Raw genomic sequence first — 17,537 nt, 5'->3', positions numbered from 1 at the left:
TTCCATTCCATTATCCTGGTTCCTGTAGTTACGTCTGGATACATACTCACTTATCAGGGTTTGGTTCTAGGATCCACAATATGAGGGAGAACATACATCGATTTTTTTTCTGAGTCTGTGTTATTTCACTTAGTCTAACAGTTTCTAGTTCCATCCATTTACCTGCAAATTTCATGATTTCACCTTTCTTTACTGCTGAGTAAAACTCCACTGTATAAATGAACCACGTTTTCATTATCTACTCGTCAACTGAGGGACACTTAGGTTGCTTCCATCTCTTAGCTACTGGGAAAAGAGCAGCAACAAACATGGATACACAAGTGTCTCTGCAATAGGATGAGTTCTTTGGGTATATGCCAAGGAGTGGTGTAACTGGGTCAAATGGTAGGTTCATTTGTAGTAATAAATATTTTTAAAAAAACTAAGTCCCAAGCAAAGTACTCTGCACTCAAATGGGTGCCGCCCATTTCTGGGACTGAACTAGTCATTTAGATCCCCATCCTGCCTTTTGTGGGCTAATCATTCACACATTTGTCTTTTCTTAACTAGAAGAAGAAAAGGGGGCCAAGATGAGAGCCATTTTCTCTTGGTAAAAAGTTCTGGGCCATGTAGAGAGTCACATGGGACAAGTCACATCACAGTGTTAGAGAGCTGACACCTAAGGGTGTTACTGGCTTCACTCTGGAATGTTGGGTAACTTACACATTCTGATCTTAGTTGATTCGTTCACTCACTTGTGCAACAAATACTCAAGTGTGTTATGTGCCTACCTCAACACAGCTAGAGATGATGAGTGGTAATGTTGCTATTCTCCAGAGCTTGAAGCCTAGGTAAGAGGCAAGTCAAAAATACAACTGGCAAAATGAGCAAGAAACCTGCCTCTTACAGTGTCTCTCCCCTCCCATCCCACAGGAGATACGAACCATCTTTCCAAACCACTTAAGCCCAGATATGGCTTCAGAATCTTTTTCAAGTTGCTCCTGGCCACACTACCCACAAATCAAAGCAGACACTGAAGTAAAAGTACAATTACCACCTAGGGACCAGACATGAGTAACACTTATCACTCACATTCAAATCCAGTGGTTACTAAAGATCTGGAAAGACGCCTTAATTTCAATTTTAAGATGTTTCCATCATCTTCCTTTTTAAAGCAACAAAGATCTCAGATGGCTGGGCAAGCCCATAAGCAGGATCACTGCACAAGTAGCCAGGGTACACCCTGACTCAAGTACCACTTTATTGTGTCACAACCACACCCTCTGCAGTGACATGAGCATACCTGGAATTTTACAAGTAAGGGCTGAGGTATACTTTCATCTGGTTGTCTCTAACATTTCTGGAAGGGGTGAGTATTACTTCCATTCCAGGGGGAGTACTGTCAGTTCTAAATGGCACTTGTGAAATAATCCTGTAGGCTCTCTTAAAGGGGTGAGGTCTATCCACTTGTGGCCACATTGACCATAACTTGACAGGCCTCAACAACCAGGCAGTAGAACACCCAAAGGCTACTGTGCTGGACAGGTTTAGTGTCAACCTGACACACCTGGGTTGAGGGAGCCTCAATTGGGGAATTACCTTCATTGGACTGGCCTGTGGCCATGTCTGTGGGGCATCTTCTTGATTGTTGAGTGATGTGGAAGGGCCCAGCCCACTGTGGGTGGTGCCATCCCTGGGCAGGTGGGCCTGTGTTGTATAAGAAAGCAGGCTGAGCAGGGGCCAGGGGAGCAATCCAGTGAGCAGTGTTCCTCCATGGCCTGAGCTCCAGCTCCTGCCTCCAGGTTCCTGCCCTGAGTTCCTACACTGGGCTCCCTGATGAACTGTGACCGGGAGATGTAAAATGATATAAACCCTTTCCTCCCCAAGTTGGTAGTGGTCAGAGTGTTTTGTCACAGCAATGAAGAAACAAACTAGGACAGCTAGTGTTCCTGGCACGTGCGTCTTCCCTTGGAATTCTCCAGGCAGGAGGCCCTTTTCCTCACTGTTCTAGTCTGGTTTGACTAACTCTCTCATTCTCTGTGTGGTAATGCCCCCAACATGGCTCCTATTGTGGCTATACCTAAGAGACTTCAACCCAGCTTTATGGCAGCTGAACACCAACAGAGCATTCCTTGGACATGGGAGCACAGACTTTTGTTGCTAGCCCAGAGTGCAGCAATTCAAGATGCCCCTTATGGAAACCACCATTTGGTTCAGGTCTCAAAGAATGAGTTCCATGTCTAAAAACACTGAGTACCTAACTAGTACCTCTCTCCTAGTTTCATTTCTGCTGCTGTGATAAAACACCCTGACAAAAAGTAACCTAGGGGAGAAATGGTTTATTTTAGCTCACAGCCTAAGGTTACAGTCCATCACAGTTGGGGAGGTCAAGGTGGTAGGAATGTAAAACTGCTGGTCATAGTACATCCACAGTCCAGGGCAGAGACAAATGAGTACATGCATGCTCACTTGCTTGTGCTCAGCTTGATTTCTCCACCCATATGAGAAACCCCTGCCTTGGGAATGGTGCTGCCTACAGTGAAACCATTATTCAATGTCTCAATACCAATCAATTTAAAGGCACTTCTAAAATCTGTATGGGATGTGAAATCCTGTGTAAGCATGCATGTACATGTGTGCAAGTGTGTGTGTGTGTGTGTGTGTGAGAGAGAGAGAGAGAGAGAGAGAGAAAGAGAATTAGATCATGTGTTTGCATGTGTGTACATGTCATAGAAGCCAGAGATCAACCTCAGGTGCCATCCAACTTGCTTATTTAGACAGGGTCTATTTACTCACCAATTTGGCTAGGATGGCTGGTCAGTAAGCCCTAGGGATCTGTCTTCTCCATGACCCCTGTGCTGGGATTACATGCTCACACCACCACAGTCAGCTTTAAGTGGGTTCTGCTACTCTCCCAGGCCCGAGTCTTATTATTGAGGGAATGAGGTGGAACGGTATGGCTGAAATGTGATGTAGACAAGCTCTCTAGCCACCAGCCTGCTAATTATGTATTCTGTGATTATAATTACCACATCAAAAATAACACAAAGATAGGACCTGAAAAAGAGCAGGAGAACATGTAGAGAAAATACCCACACACAATAAAATTATCATTATTTAGTGAAATGGCTCCCTGCATAAAAGCACTTGACACCAAGGCTGATGACTTGAGTTTGGTCCCTGAGACCCGTAAGATAGAAGGAGAAGTAGAGAACAGAGTCCTACAAGCTAACTTCTGACCTCCACATGCATGCATGCCCACACACATACAAAGAAATGTAAAAACAATTTTAAGTGGAAAAAATAGAAAGTGAGCACTCACCGAGATTGCGGCAGTCCTTTCTTACTGAGATCTGCCCTCACACGTTCACCTACATGTCTATAAATCTCCACCAGGCTGTTTATTGCTGCATCTCGAACCTAGACATAAAAGAAGAGATCTTATAGCTCCCTGTTCATTCCCCAGGACTTCCAGATGAAACCCAAGAGGCCATATACTACTCCAACTTGTTTCAAGTTTGTGGGCAGCACAGTGAACACAATCCCTATGTATGCTGGATGTGGCCACACAGATGTTTTCACTGTGTGGAACAATCCCAAGGGTAGAAGAAAGTCCCTGACCCTTTATACAGATCCCTTAGCTCTTCCCACTTTTTAACATGTGATGTCAGGAAACCAGAGTTTTCAAAACATAAAACGATGAATTATGCTAAAATTAAAAATCAGGTAAAATACTCTAGATAAAGAATAGGTAAAAATGAGCAAGGAAAATGGGCCAATAACAGCCAAATAGCCCTTACATCCAAGGAACTCACAGTCCTGGAAAGAATAAAAAGTATATAAATGCTACATTTAATACAGGGCTACCCACCATAGATCACAGTGGAAGGGAGCAGCACTGAAAATGCTCATCTTGTGAACACGAGGTCTTGAGTTGACCCCCAGAACCCATGTACAAAACCCAAGTGTGTTGGCACATCCCAGCACTGTGGAGGCAGAGACAGGCAGGTATCTGGGGCTCACTGGGCAGCCAGTCAAGCCTACTTGGTAAATTCCAGAGCAGTGAGAGACCCAGTCTCAAATAAGGTGGATAGTGCCTGGATGTCCTCCGGCCACCACATGCACCTGCACTCATGTGTATACATACACATGTACCTGAACACACAAGAGTACCACAGAAAAAGAGAAAGAGGGACTCAGGGGTAGAAAAAAGGAAAGAAGGAAAGGGAGAAGGAAGGGAGGGAAAAAGGAAGGAAAAGAAGGAGAGAGGGAAGGTGGGAGGGAGAACGGAGCACTTGTGTCACGGGACATCAAGAAACCCTTTACAGCAGGAAGCTGCCTCAACAATGCTCCAAAGGGTCAGACTTCAGTAGGTTCAGATGAAATGTGGCAGGTGTCTAGATCCAAACGACACTGCTACTCAAAGGCACTGGCTCACATAGTCCTCTAATTTCCACACATGCACTGTGGCACTCGCATGCTCACACACAGGCACAGAACACAAATAATAAGTAATTTTTAAAATTACATGTTGTTATATGAGAAAATATCTTTGCTATTACATGATATACTGAACTTTCCAGGGTAGAAATGTTACATCCATCTGTTATTTTCAAATGGTTCAGAAAAAAAGGTTTATCTGTAAACATGTAACACACAGAGATATGACACAATTTGACAAAATGTTAACTGGTAAACACAGCTGTTCGCCATACTGCTCTTTCAGGCTTTCTCTAAGTTTATAATTTTGCAAACAAAAAGGAAAGGAGAAAAACTTAATAGGGAACAGCATGGAGGCTAGGTGGTAGGGCTAACACAGCAGGAAGAGCTTGTGCCAACAGCAGGGCTTTCTATTTGTTCTCCAGCAATGAAACCAAAGTAAAGAGAGGGAGAAAGGACCGGGTGAGGGGGCACAAGCTACGGTTTACAATCCTTTGATGTGCTAGTGTCACAGGAGAGGTAACTATTTGTAACCTCCTGTTCTAATGTAAAGGGCAAAGTGTAGGCCACATCATCTTGTCTCCCAAACTTTATATAATAAGTGAGTATCTACCAAGATTCAAACGTTAAAGCTCTCACCCTCAATGCGGAAACAGAGTTCTAAGACAGTAACTACGGTTTGGGACTGGGGCTGGGCCTGGAGAGACAGCCCAGTAGTTGAGTGCTTGCTGCTCTTGCAGAGTACCCAAATTCAGTTCCCAGAATATCCCTTCAGGCCCTTTTGTTATCATCCCCTGTCCCCAGCACCTCTAGGCTGCAGAGATAAGCAGAGTAGTCTTATCTTGAAGGCTGCTCTGAATGGCACTGACCTGGTTAGTTTTGTTATCAACCTGGCAAAAAGCTAGATACACCTTGGAAGAGAGAATCCTGGCTGAGGAATTTCCTCCATTGGATCAGCCTGTGGCCATGGCTGTGGGGCATTTTCTTGATTGCTATTGATGTAAAAGGGCCCAGTCCATTGAGGGCAGTGCCATTCCAAGGTAGCTGGGTCTGAGCTATATCTGAAATGTATCTAAGCAAGCCAGAGAAGCAAGCCAGTACGCAGCTTTCCTCCATGGTCTCTGCCTCAGTTCCTCCCTCCAAGTTCCTGCTGGAGCTCCTGCCCTGGCTTCCTTTGATGATGGACTGTAACCTGTACTATGAAATACACCATTTTCTCCCTAAGTTGCTTTATCACAGCAACAGAAAACAAACTAGAATAGAAATCATTTTACAGCTCAACATACAAGAGAGGGCAGAGTAGACATAACATTTGCTCATATTTTATAAATGCCAATGGGTAGCTGATATATTAAACCATAATCAGACCTCTGTAAAGATTAAGTCCCACCCACCAACTGCACACACAGAAACTAGAATGCACTTTAACTGTCTACAGGCTTTGATTCTCCCCCTAGGGTCTTCTTTTTCACTCACCTGGCTGTTTGGATCTCCAAGTAAGTTACATATATGTGGCACGATCTTGCTTAGTGTTAGAGTCTGTGCTCCAGAGCTGCAAATGAAAGGCAAAAGGTGGGTGCTACTGTGAGTGCAAACAAAAGAAAAGACAGATGCCCTGCCCAGGCCTGCCTTCTTCTACCCCAGGGTGTTATTAGTCCCTCATACCCCAAGGCTCCTCCATTCTATCCACACTGGCTCTGTGTTGGTTAGTTTTTGTCAGTTTAACACAAACTAGAGATACTTAGAAGGAGAACGTTAACTGAGGAATTATCTCAATCACACTGGCCTGTGGGTATGTCTGTGGGTGCTATTTTGATTACTAATTGGTGTAAGAGGGCTCAGCCCACTGTGGGCAGTGCCATCCCTGGGCAGATGGGTCTGGGCTGTACAAGGAAAGTAGCTGAGTAAGCCAGGGAAAGGTGAGCAGTAAGCAATGTTCCTCCAAGCTCTCTGCTTGAATTCTTGCCTCTAGGTTCCTGCCTGGAGTCCCTGCCTTAGTTTCCTTCAATGATGAACTGTAATCTGTAAGGTAAAAGAAACCCTTTCCTCCCCAAGATGCTTTTTGATCATGGTAATTCTCACAGCACCGGAGAAGCAAACTAGAACAGTCTCCAAAGTAAATGTACCCCGGTTCATCAGCTCAGGGCCCTCAGTGGCTCTGTCTGCTGAAGGCGAAGCCAGAGCTCCTGTCCTACCATCTTGTTTGCCTTACAAACCCTAGCTCTGCTGTGTCAGGTCATACTTCCCACTCTGCCAAACTCAGTAGACCCAATCAGACGCCTTAAAGGGTGTCATCACTGGAGGGATTTTCAGACAGTTAATGCTGCTAGTGGCAATACGGCTACAGGGCTCCTGACTACACACTGCTCTACCTGAGAACTTCAAGTTAGTCACTTCCAAAATTAAAGAAAGATGTGTGTGTGTTATGTTTGCCATATGTGGGGGTGCCTGTGGACGCCAGAAAAGAATGTCGGATTCCCCTGGAGCTGGAGTTACAGGCAGCTGTGAGCCACCTGAGGTTGGATACTGAGATGGATTCTGAGACCTGAACTTGAGTCCTCTGGAAGAGCGGCAACTGCACTCATAATTGCTGAGCCGTCTCTCCAGCCTGTTAATCACTTTTCACCCTGCAAATGCTGATACCAGAGACACCCTCTGTGAACAGATTCTGTAAAATGGAACAGACAACTCTGGAAAGTATTTTGGCAGTTTCTTTTAAAACTAGAAATGGGCTTACCAAATGACCCTGCTGTTGTGCTCTTGGGCTGATGCAAGAGAAATGAAAACTTATGGTCACAAACAAGCTTGTACATATGACTACAGCAATTTTACTCTTGGTGACCCCAAACTTGAGATCATTCACATTTTCTTCAATGTTAGATGAATGGCTAAACCAAACCTGACTACATTGATACCCTCTCAATGAAACAAAATGAATATTATCACCATCAGCAACATATATTGCAACTTCTAGGGAATTACACTAAGTGAATAAAAGGTGATCATGAAAAAAATTACATAAAGTCTGAACCTATTTATGGAACATTTTTGGGGAGCCCTGTGGTGATACCAGAGGTGTATGTATACACACTAGTGTATACTTGGGGTACTTTGAGCAAGCTCTGCTGTGGACAGGACCAATATTCCTTTCGTGGTGTTGAATGCTGCACTGTACTTATCAAAACTATTTCCACTATGGAGGAGGAAAAGAGGGAAGGCCAGGACACTTCTCTGCAACTGACTGCAAACCTGCAATTCAGAATAAAAGGTTTTTGGGTTTTTTTTTTTTTCCCCCAAGCTGTAATCAAGAGACTGAGTATGTAGCTCAGTCGGTAGTGTGCTTGCCTAGCATGCATGAAGCCCTGGGTTCCATCCCCAGCACCATGTTGGTATGCATGCTGTGCTAATTTCAGCACTTGAGGGGGAGGCAGGAGGATCCTAAGTTCAAGACATCCTCAATTACAAAAGGAGTTCTAGTTCAAGGCCACCTGAGCTACATAAGGCTATCTTAATTAAAAAATAAAAAAGTTAGCCGGACGTGATGGCGTATGCCTGTAGTCCCAGCACTTGGGAGGCAGAGGCAGGCAGATCTCTGTGAGTTCAAGGCCAACCTGGTCTACATAGTGAGTTCCAGGACAGCTGGGGCTACAGGGAGACCCTGCTTCAAAAAGACAAAAAAAAAAAAAAAAAATTAGAAAATTAAAATTAAAAAGTTTTAGCCAAGCACAGTTTGGGGGTCCACCCCAGACTTACGCATTGAGTGTTGCAATAAGGCAGAGGCAGATGCCTTCTCTTGTGCGGAAGTTCTTGTGTTTGAAGCCTCCAAGTATTCTGTCCCATACATACTGCAAGTAACAAGGAACAAGTGAGAGGAGAGACTTTTGCAGCCCTTCACTCAGTAAAGAAGCAGACAACAGAATAAGAGCTTTTGCAGAAGCCAAATTCATCCCATAATGTATCTTTACCAAACATATCCAGATAAAATGTTCAAAGTGTGCACTTACACAATGCAACACTATCCTCAACCCTGAGGAGGCATAAATAGCCTCCCATTTTATGATTGAGTAAAGTGAGGCCCAAAAGAGAGCACAACTTACCAGAGACCATACATTCACACTGCTCTATCAGGAACAACCCTCCCCACCCCCACCCCCACCCTTGCAAGTTCTATCTCCCCTAGAAAACTTGCTGATTGCCCCAGCTGCACCCCCAACAATGGCCAGTGAGACCCTGGAAGGCAGGGTTGAGTCCATACATCCCAGCAGGCCCAGCTCACCAGCAGACGGGGAACAGGACTCTGGCCAGGCCTACCGGCTGCCAGCTATCTCTTTTCAGAGAAGGGGAGAGCCAGTCCCATAAATGAGCTAAAGAGTCTAATAAATTAATCAAGCACTCAACACCCATGCTCAACCCATTAATGTATTCAAATGTTACATTTTGCTAATCATGCATTTAAGTCTCTCATATGAGGAGGGATTGCATGCCATGAAAATGTTCATCTCTAATATATCAGATTAAAACAAATTAAGTCTAAGCAGGGCATGGTGGCGCATGCCTTTAATCCCAGCACTGGGGAGACAGAGGCAGGCAGATCTCTGTGAGTTCAAGGCCAGCCTGGTCTACATAGTGAGTTCCAGGACAGCTGGGGCTACAGGGAGACCCTGTCTCAAAAAGACCAATAAAACCAAACCAAAACAAACCAAAAAACAAATTAAGTTTAGAGGGCTGTTTGTATACACAGACATGTTCCTCTGGCCCTACCTGGGGATTAGCAGCTTGATCCATGATCTTTAGCAGCAGAGTTTGGTCTTGCTCTCTCACGGAGTCCTTAGCATCTCCCAGCCTGTCTATTAGACTTGGCAGCACTGGAAATCAAAATGGAAACTGATCAAAGGAAACTGATTTTCAGATCTGTGGTTACCATCTGTTCACTCTGCAGTTAGCTGGCCTTACTAACATAGCTAATTCCAAAACCACCCACTCTTGGTTACAGCTCCATTCTCTTTGCTGAAGTCCATTTAGCTAACAACAAATCCTGTATCACCTTCCTATACTTTCCCCCAGTCAAATCTCAACATATTGGGAACTGGATGAAATATTAAAATAGAAGGTCATGGCAGAAAGGGCAACACAAAGGAAACCTGAGGGTGGGGGGGGGGAGCTGCTTCAGCCTGTAATCCCAGCGTTCTGGAGGTGGTAGAGGGAGGATCAGAAGTTCAAGTCATCCTCAGCTGTGTGGCAACTTCCAGGCCAGTCAGGGCTACATGAGACCCTGTCTCAAAAGGGGGGGGGGGGGGGATGTCCACAAGGACCCACCCTTTCCTGAGGATTTATATGCAGGTAATGGTTGCTAGGGGAAGGAGATACATTTTCTTCAGTGGTGTAGCCACTGGTAAGGTGCCCATGCACCTGAAAATAATCCTATTAAAACTCAATGGGTCAAGGAAAAAAAAAGACATGAAAGTAGAAAGAGGCTATGTGGGAAAAGAGGATTAGCAGGGGGAAAACAACCAAGGCAAAGGGTGTGATCAAAATATATGACATGCATGTATAAAAATGTTATAATGAATCCATTATTATGCATAATATATGCTAATAAAAAATTTTAAATGATCCAACCTATCAGTTTGGGCATAGAATGGATCAGCAAGTTTCACTGACATCCAGGGCTTTTTACTTTATATCACACACAAGACATGCACAACCACATGAAGCCGACTCCCCTACACACTGAAGTGTGGGCCAACCCACTCATGGGTGCCCCAAGCCTGTCAGGCCTATAGTGAGAGTCCATGAACCTCTACTATAAGACATAACTGAAAAACTCAGCTTATGTGGAGGGAATGGAAAACAGATCAAATATCAAATTCCTACCAGTAAGTTTTCTCTTATGGTTCACCATCTTTTTAGGTAAGCAAACCAACCAGAAAGCTACAGTAAAGAAAAAGGGAAAATACTAATGAACTAATGGAAGTGGAGGAACTCCAGCTGGGGGTGTGGCTCAGTGGTAGAATGCCTGCCTAGCACACAGAGGCCATCGTTCTAGTCTCTGCACTGCCACACACATGAAAAAGAAAAAGATTCTACACTGAAAGAGATGCACAAACAGAACTGCTTAGTGTTTACATTGCCACCATGAAATACTTTGATATCTAAACTGTCTCTAAATCTATCAGATCCATGGTTTTTTCGTTTTGCTGGCATACTCCTTTCCCTTCAAAGGAGTGAGCATTCACTGCACACTTATGACATTTACAGTTAAACAGTTACATAAATAAAAATCACCTGTGAGAAAATCCAACTAGGTCACTTTTTGCAGGGCTTTTCAAAGAAAACTGCCCCTCAACTGAAGGGCTGGGGTCAAACATGAACTGGCTGATGTAAAGTCTGATGGCTAACCTTGCATTTAAAAACTAGTAATATTTCACATTCAAACATAATTAGAACAAGAAAGCCGGAAGGTGATAGAGGAAGGAATAAATCGGAGCTGGGGGGAAAGATGCCAGCTAGAGGCAGTGGCCCAAAGTAAGGAGAGCCCAGGAGGGTGGGGAGGCGGGGCGCAGAAGGCTGGAGGAGAAGGGGCTGGCTGACCCAGGTGGTGTAGAGATCCGGTCAGTTGCACCTCATCGGTGCAGCCCTATAGGGCTGGGTCTGCATCCGCGGCTCACCTGTGCCAATTTGCGCCTTGAAACGATCCTGCAGCCGGGTCACCAGCGCCGACAGGATGTCCATGCCCAGGAGGACCACCTGCAACGGCAAACGCACAGAGCGTCAGCGGTGCCCCGAGATCACATGTCTTGTCCCCGCGATTACAGAGCCCCAGCGACCGGAAAGACCGGGTGGTAGGGGAGGATGCTCCGGCACGGGTAAGACTGGCACTGTTTGGATAAAAAAGAGTGGCGACAGACTGGCAGAAGCCTACGACAGCCCCGCACCAAGGGGTGCATGTAAATTGCCCTGGCTGAGGCGCACAGAGATGGAGCTTTCGGTAGCCCCGCCCAGAAAGCCCCGCCCCCACACTCATATGCAAATTAAGCAGATGGCAGCTCCGAGGCCCCGCCCCCAGAGGCTAGCATGCAAATTAGACGCAGCGCTCCCCGCCTCCCATCAGAGGCGCGTATGCAAATTTTCAGCCTCAGGACGCGCGGCCTTCTGGGTAAAGCCGAGCAGCCTTTGGAAGCCCTTCAAGAGTCTCAGAAAAGCAAAGGGAGTGGTCGGCGCCGGGAGTTACGGTGGCGGAAGTCACGGTCCGACTAGAGGCCGGGGTCGGCCACCCACGGTAGTCACCGCAACCCAACCCGGGACTGGCGCTTCCCGGCCGCGGTCCGCACGCGCTCGCAGACAACCATCCTTTTCTTGGGGTTGAGCTACTGTCCAATGAACGCGTAGTGAGGGCAGTACTGCTAACGCCTTGCAACACACCCGCATCGGTTAGAGCTCTGCTTTACCTTGGTGCAATTTTTGGAACATTACGAAACCTCTTTTCCCCCGCATGTAAGTTCAAAAAACAGGATTTCCTCGGTGCTTAGGTTTGCCCACGGGGGGGCGCTGTTAACTGTTCTATCGAAAGCGTTTGTTCAATATGGCATTCTAACACCTAAACTGCTTCAATGGGAAGCAGCCAGAACAAACCAGTAACAGTCAAACAATAACAGCTAGTTACTAGCAGCCTGTAATTTTGCAGCTAGAAAACATGACTGGCCTTGGAAAGAACTGACTAATTGGAAGTGTTAAAGGGAAATAATTTCTCAGTTTTTTCAATTATTTAAAGAGGTTAAATTGTGAGCAATTTTAAAAAAACTATGTAATGGTCTAAAACACTTCAAAATACTAGTTTTACTTCTGAACTACAGGATTTAAATTTTCACTTTGGCTTCCTTCCTAAAAGTACAGTAGGAAAGGAGGTAATTTTACAGTATTTTCACAAACATTACCTCAGCCAGGTGACCAAGGTCCACATTAGCAATGCTAAGTCATGCTGATATAAGCTTGTGATGTAAGCTTGATAGAAGGTGACACAAACACACCTTTCTGACAGTTCCCCCAAAGCCCTGTGTAATCACCAGAAAAACATGAGAACTCACAACTCTTGGCCAATGCTCCTCCACACTGTCAAGGTCAAAACCAGGGAAGTCTGAGAAACTGTCACAGCTAAGAGGAAGCAAGAGGGACAAAGTGTAATAAGGAATCCTGGGTGGAATTTAGGGGCAGAAAAATAAGCCATTTCCTTAGGAAAATTTGATGATAATCTGATTTAAGCACCAGTTAGCTTGGAGCAACTGGTCCACTTCTGTCCTAGAGCCAGCATCCCTTGGGAAAGAGCACCTAAGACAGTGAGGATAACTTTTTATAGCCTCTTGGCCTGCCTGGAAGACAAAAGGTTACATTCCAAAGAGGTTTTTTGTTGTTGTTGTTGTTGTTTTTTTGTTTTTTGTTTTTTTTGAAAGAACCAAATAATGAATAGATCAAATTAAGTAGTCAAGCCAGGCATAGTGACAAACACCTTTAATCCCAACACTCAGGAGACAGAGGCAGGCAGATCTCTGTGAGTTCGAGGTCAGCCTGATCTACATAGTTCCAGGCCAGCTGGGGCTACTAGGAGACCCTGTCTCAAAAAAGACCAAAAAAATAAATAAAATATCAAGTAGTCGATGAATGGGCTTTATTTAAAGTGCACTGTGCACTGAACAAGAGAAATTAAACAGGAATGAAGTTGCAGAAAAGAGCCAGGATAAAGCACAGAGAGGCAAAGAGAAAATTCTTACAAGCAAGTAAGAGACGATAGAGAGGAAAGAACAGAAGCTTCAATGGAACTGATACTCATTAAGATGGCTATTATCAAGAAAAAAAGGAAGAAGAAGGGAAGGGAAGAAGAAGGGAAAGAGAGATGGTGTAAAGAAATCAGAACTCCGTGCACTGCTGAGAGAGTGTAAAGTGAGGGTTTGTGGGAAAATGTATGAAGGTCCTTCAAAAAAAATTGTATCACCAATGATCAAGCAATTCCACTTCTGGGCATAAACCCGAAGGAGTTAAAACAGGGTCTCAAGGGACATCTGTGCACCCATGTTCATGGCATTATCTACAATAGCCAACAAAACAGATGAAAGGATGCTCAACACTTGGTCTTACCCATACAATGCAGTCTTAAAACAGAAGCAAATTCTGCCATGGTAGCCTTCTCCACAATTCCACTTTCTGTAGTTTTAGTTATTATAGTTAACAGTCCAAAAGTAACACATGAAAAACTCCAGAAATAAAGAATTCATACATTTTCAATTGTGTGCTGTTCTGAACCGTGCAGTAAGATCTCACAGTATGCTGCTCAGTGCCACCTAGGATCTGAATTGTCCTTTGGTGTCCCATACCCAGGCTGTATAACTACCCACCGTGTGTCACTTAGTGGCTACACTGGCAATATCCTCAGTGCTTGTGTTAAGGAAGCCCTCAGTCTACTTAAAATGTTTCCAAAGCACAAGAGTAATGATGCTGAAAATGTGGACATGTGAAAGAGAAAGCTCTGGGATTACAGGTGTGCACTGCCGCACTTGGCTCTCCTTTTTGTAACAAACTTTACAGTATGAATCCGAACTATATGGAGAAACGCAAACAGCAAGACATTGTATGAAACAAGGTGGTGAAAAATTCTCCTAGACATCAAAACTTACTTGTACAAAACAGCAGGAACAAAGGCCATATGCCATTAGTTCAAATGGATAGCCTGGTCATTCAATGGGACAATCGATCGGTCAACAGACAGAAAAGCAGCAGATGCAAGCATCTTTGGGCACATTCTTGGCACAGCAAGCTACAGAATGGTGGGAATTATGCCGTTTGGTCAATTCAGAATCTACATGGAATAAAAGGAAAGTGACTCCTACAATACGCTGTACACAGAAAGAATCCCAACAACAGATACGTGTGGAAAGCTAAACAGTACAGCTTTAGGAAGAGCTTCATGACCCCAGATAGGAGAGTAGCAGGCCAGAAAACCCAAACTTTATAGGGCTAAATTAACTAGACCACAGTGCATTTTGTTGTTTGTAAGACACTTTGGGGATAAGCAGGTGAACCTTACCATAACTCCAAGGAATGCACACCAAATCCATCGAGATTGTCCAAGGTCATGACACATGCAAACAAACATGAGTCTCCTGAGTACGTCAAGGCCATTTTCAGTGCAGCTCAGTCACAATATATACAAACCCCATGCTTTCAGTCTTGGTCACCTCTCTCTAGCTAGCTTAAGACCTTAAGTAAGTCACAATACTTCCCAGCCAACATCAAATAACCTCTAAAGCCTCCCTGGTGCCTTGATAATGCCAGATATGAGAAGAGCACATGGACTCCCTAAGTGCAGGCTTGTGGGGGAGGGGGCACACTGGGCTCCACCATTCACTGGTCAGCTGTCCATCTCCAAGCTCCAAAAGTTCCAACTAATACCACATTTACCTTACAGAGCACATATGAGGGTTAGCCAAGTTTTAATAAATGTCTGCCATACAGTAGGCATTCAATAAGTACCTATCCCCTTCTTTAGAAAAACAGCACTTTAGGGGCTGGAGAGATGGCTCAGCAGTTAAGAGGCTCTTGCAGAGGACCCAGGTTCGATTCCCAGCACCCACATGGTGGCTACAAACCATCCTTAACTCCAGTTCCAGCGGAATCCGAAGCCCTCTTCTGACCTCCACAGCATTGCACGACACAGGTGCACTCACACACATACAAGCAATACACTTACACACATAAAATAAAAATAATAAAATATTTTTTAAAAAAAAGAAAGAAAAGCAGCACTTTAAAAATATTAAGGGTCAGGGGCTGGGGAGATGGCTCAGCTGGTAAAGTGTTTGCAATGCAAGCACAAGGATCTGAGTTCAATCCCCAGCACTAAGTGGGGAAAGAAAAAAAAAAAAAGGCAGGTATGGTGGTGCATGCCTGTAACTCTATGCTAGGGAGGCAGAGACAGGGGGATCCCCAGGGCTTGATGGCCAGCTAGGCCAAATAGGTGAAAGGCTGTGCTTCAAAAACTAAAAGTAGAGAATGACTGAAGAAAACAATTTCTGATCTCTGGCGTCCATGTGCATGTATACACACACACACACACACACACACACACACACACACACACACACACCATGGGTCAAACAAAGCAAGGAAGATACAAAGGAATGAAACCAAAAGAAGAAAGTAAGGCTGTTTGCGCTGGTCACCCAGTGAGAAATCTAGGCACATGGAAGTCTTCCCAAGTCCATGTTCAGAGGCTACGTGACATCCTACCACAGGTTGATTTTACAGTTGCTGAACCAGTCCTCCAACACACCTATGAACACGTTTGTTCAGAACTTTTCATTTTATCTATATCTATCTACATACCTACCTATCTATCTATCTATTTATCTATCTATTTATTTGGTCTTTCTGAGACAGGGTCTCCCTGTAGCCCCAGCTGGCCTGGAACTTGCTATGTAGACCAGGCTGGTCTTGAACTCATGGAGATCTGTCTGCCTGTGTCTCCTGAGTGCTGGTATTAAAGGCATGTGTCACCACACCCGGCTCAATTTTTCACTTTTGTAAGTGATATAATGATAGGTAAAAAGGTCCACACGTACTGCTATCTTGTAGGACCAGTGCTTACTAGGACACTTGCTGGGATAACAGGAAAACATTCTGTATTCTACATTAACTGTCCCAGAATATTCCAGAATGTCCTATAAAATTGGGGCGTGTGATGCTGTTGTCTATACACTGTATAGCTGTTAGCTGCAGCTTATTAGCTAAAGGAGAAATCAGGCAGCATTCTGGACTGTGCTCACTTTCAATTCCAAGAATAAGAGCGCAGAACAAATCGAAAAAAGAAAAGTCAAAGTGTGCTACATCAGTGTGTAGGTCCTTATGTGCACAAGAAGGTTAGTCATTCAAAACTGTTTCAAAGGAGTTACCCAGGGAGTCCCTGGATGCTCAGTGCAATAATACCACCACCAGGCTGGCTCTCTTTAAGTTCTCTTCTTGAATGCCCTCCAGAGACAATTAATGAGCCACAAAAGTAAAAGTCTGTTAAAATATAACTATTAGCTTAGGGGCTTGCAAAGTTAAAGGCTTGCTACCAGTTCCTACCCTTCCACAGAGTTTTAGCTGTTATAATAACATTTGGGAGTACTGCACCATCAAACCACTTCCTTTTACTTGAGGCAGCAGTTACGGAGGCTATGAATCAAGCTAAAACACCGTGTGACAGGCAGAGTTAGTAAGCTTTGAAGGTACAGACCAGCCGGATACAACATGTCAATGACAGAAGTATTCTGTAATGACCTGGTCCCACATAGTAACCATTGGCTGTATGTAGAGGCTGGGGAAATGCTCAAACAGTAAATTGCTTGCCACACAAGCATGAGGACCTGAATTTCATCCTGAGCACCTGTGGGGCAACACCAGCTCATAATCCCAGGGTTGGAGAAGGGGAGACAGACAGATGACTAGGGAAGAATCAAACCTGAGATTGACATCTGACTATCACAGGCACACACACACACACACACACACACACACACACACACACACACAAAATGAGGACAGTGTGAATGGGAAAGTTTTCTTTATTAAACGTTACTTAATTTACCTTCCAATAGTCACCAAAGGCTCTTGGCTACCTTTTGGGACAGCTGACTACAAACTCAAGCACAGTTGGCCAGGTGAGGGTATGGGGGAACCACAAAACCTGGATGCTGCTTAAGCGCTCTGGTCACGGCAGACCTGGCTTTGGTAGGCTAAGGTGATCTTTGGACACAGCCTGAGAGGGTGGGCTCCGACCTCCATCAGTGTAATGGCTGAGATTTCAGCAGAACACCAGAGGTGCCAGGATCTGGCCTCCCTCTGGCATAGGGGCTGAGAATGCAGGGGACTGCCTGAGAGCGCCCAGATCCTGCCTCCACGTGGTATTCCTAATAGGGGTCCAAACCTTAGAAGGAAGCCTGGGTGTACCTAAGTGGAACCTGACTTGGGCTTCTGTGGGTACTCCTGAATAGCTGATCTGAAGCCATCAGTTCCCTCCAAAATAAAACCTGAGAGAACCTGAAATCTGTACCAACCAGCTTTACAAAACCAATAAGGACAGGATCTAG

At 44.8% G+C, this 17,537-nt stretch overlaps 1 protein-coding gene and 1 non-coding gene across 2 annotated transcripts in view; one reads left to right on the top strand and one right to left on the bottom strand.

The window, feature by feature from the left end:
• The window catches only part of Clasp1 (cytoplasmic linker associated protein 1), a 289,328-nt gene that overhangs the window by 170,240 nt on the left and 101,551 nt on the right, over positions 1-17,537 (bottom strand). Inside the window, exons 3-7 of the mRNA XM_029562400.1 lie at positions 11,088-11,166; positions 9,181-9,284; positions 8,173-8,264; positions 5,896-5,971; positions 3,302-3,399 (exon numbers count right to left, since the gene is read on the bottom strand). Of these exons, the coding sequence (XP_029418260.1) occupies positions 3,302-3,399; positions 5,896-5,971; positions 8,173-8,264; positions 9,181-9,284; positions 11,088-11,166 (449 nt within the window). The remainder of the gene's footprint in view (positions 1-3,301; positions 3,400-5,895; positions 5,972-8,172; positions 8,265-9,180; positions 9,285-11,087; positions 11,167-17,537) is intronic.
• Positions 11,764-11,888, top strand: LOC115069985. Its single transcript, XR_003849206.1, has one exon. It is a non-coding gene; the product is annotated as a U4atac minor spliceosomal RNA (small nuclear RNA).

This window comes from Nannospalax galili, unplaced genomic scaffold (assembly GCF_000622305.1).
Source record: "Nannospalax galili isolate Female #2095 unplaced genomic scaffold, S.galili_v1.0 scaffold633, whole genome shotgun sequence".
Taxonomy (NCBI): domain Eukaryota; kingdom Metazoa; phylum Chordata; class Mammalia; order Rodentia; family Spalacidae; genus Nannospalax; species Nannospalax galili.
Note: the sequence above shows the minus strand (reverse complement) of the source record. Positions and strands in the feature narration are given on the sequence as shown.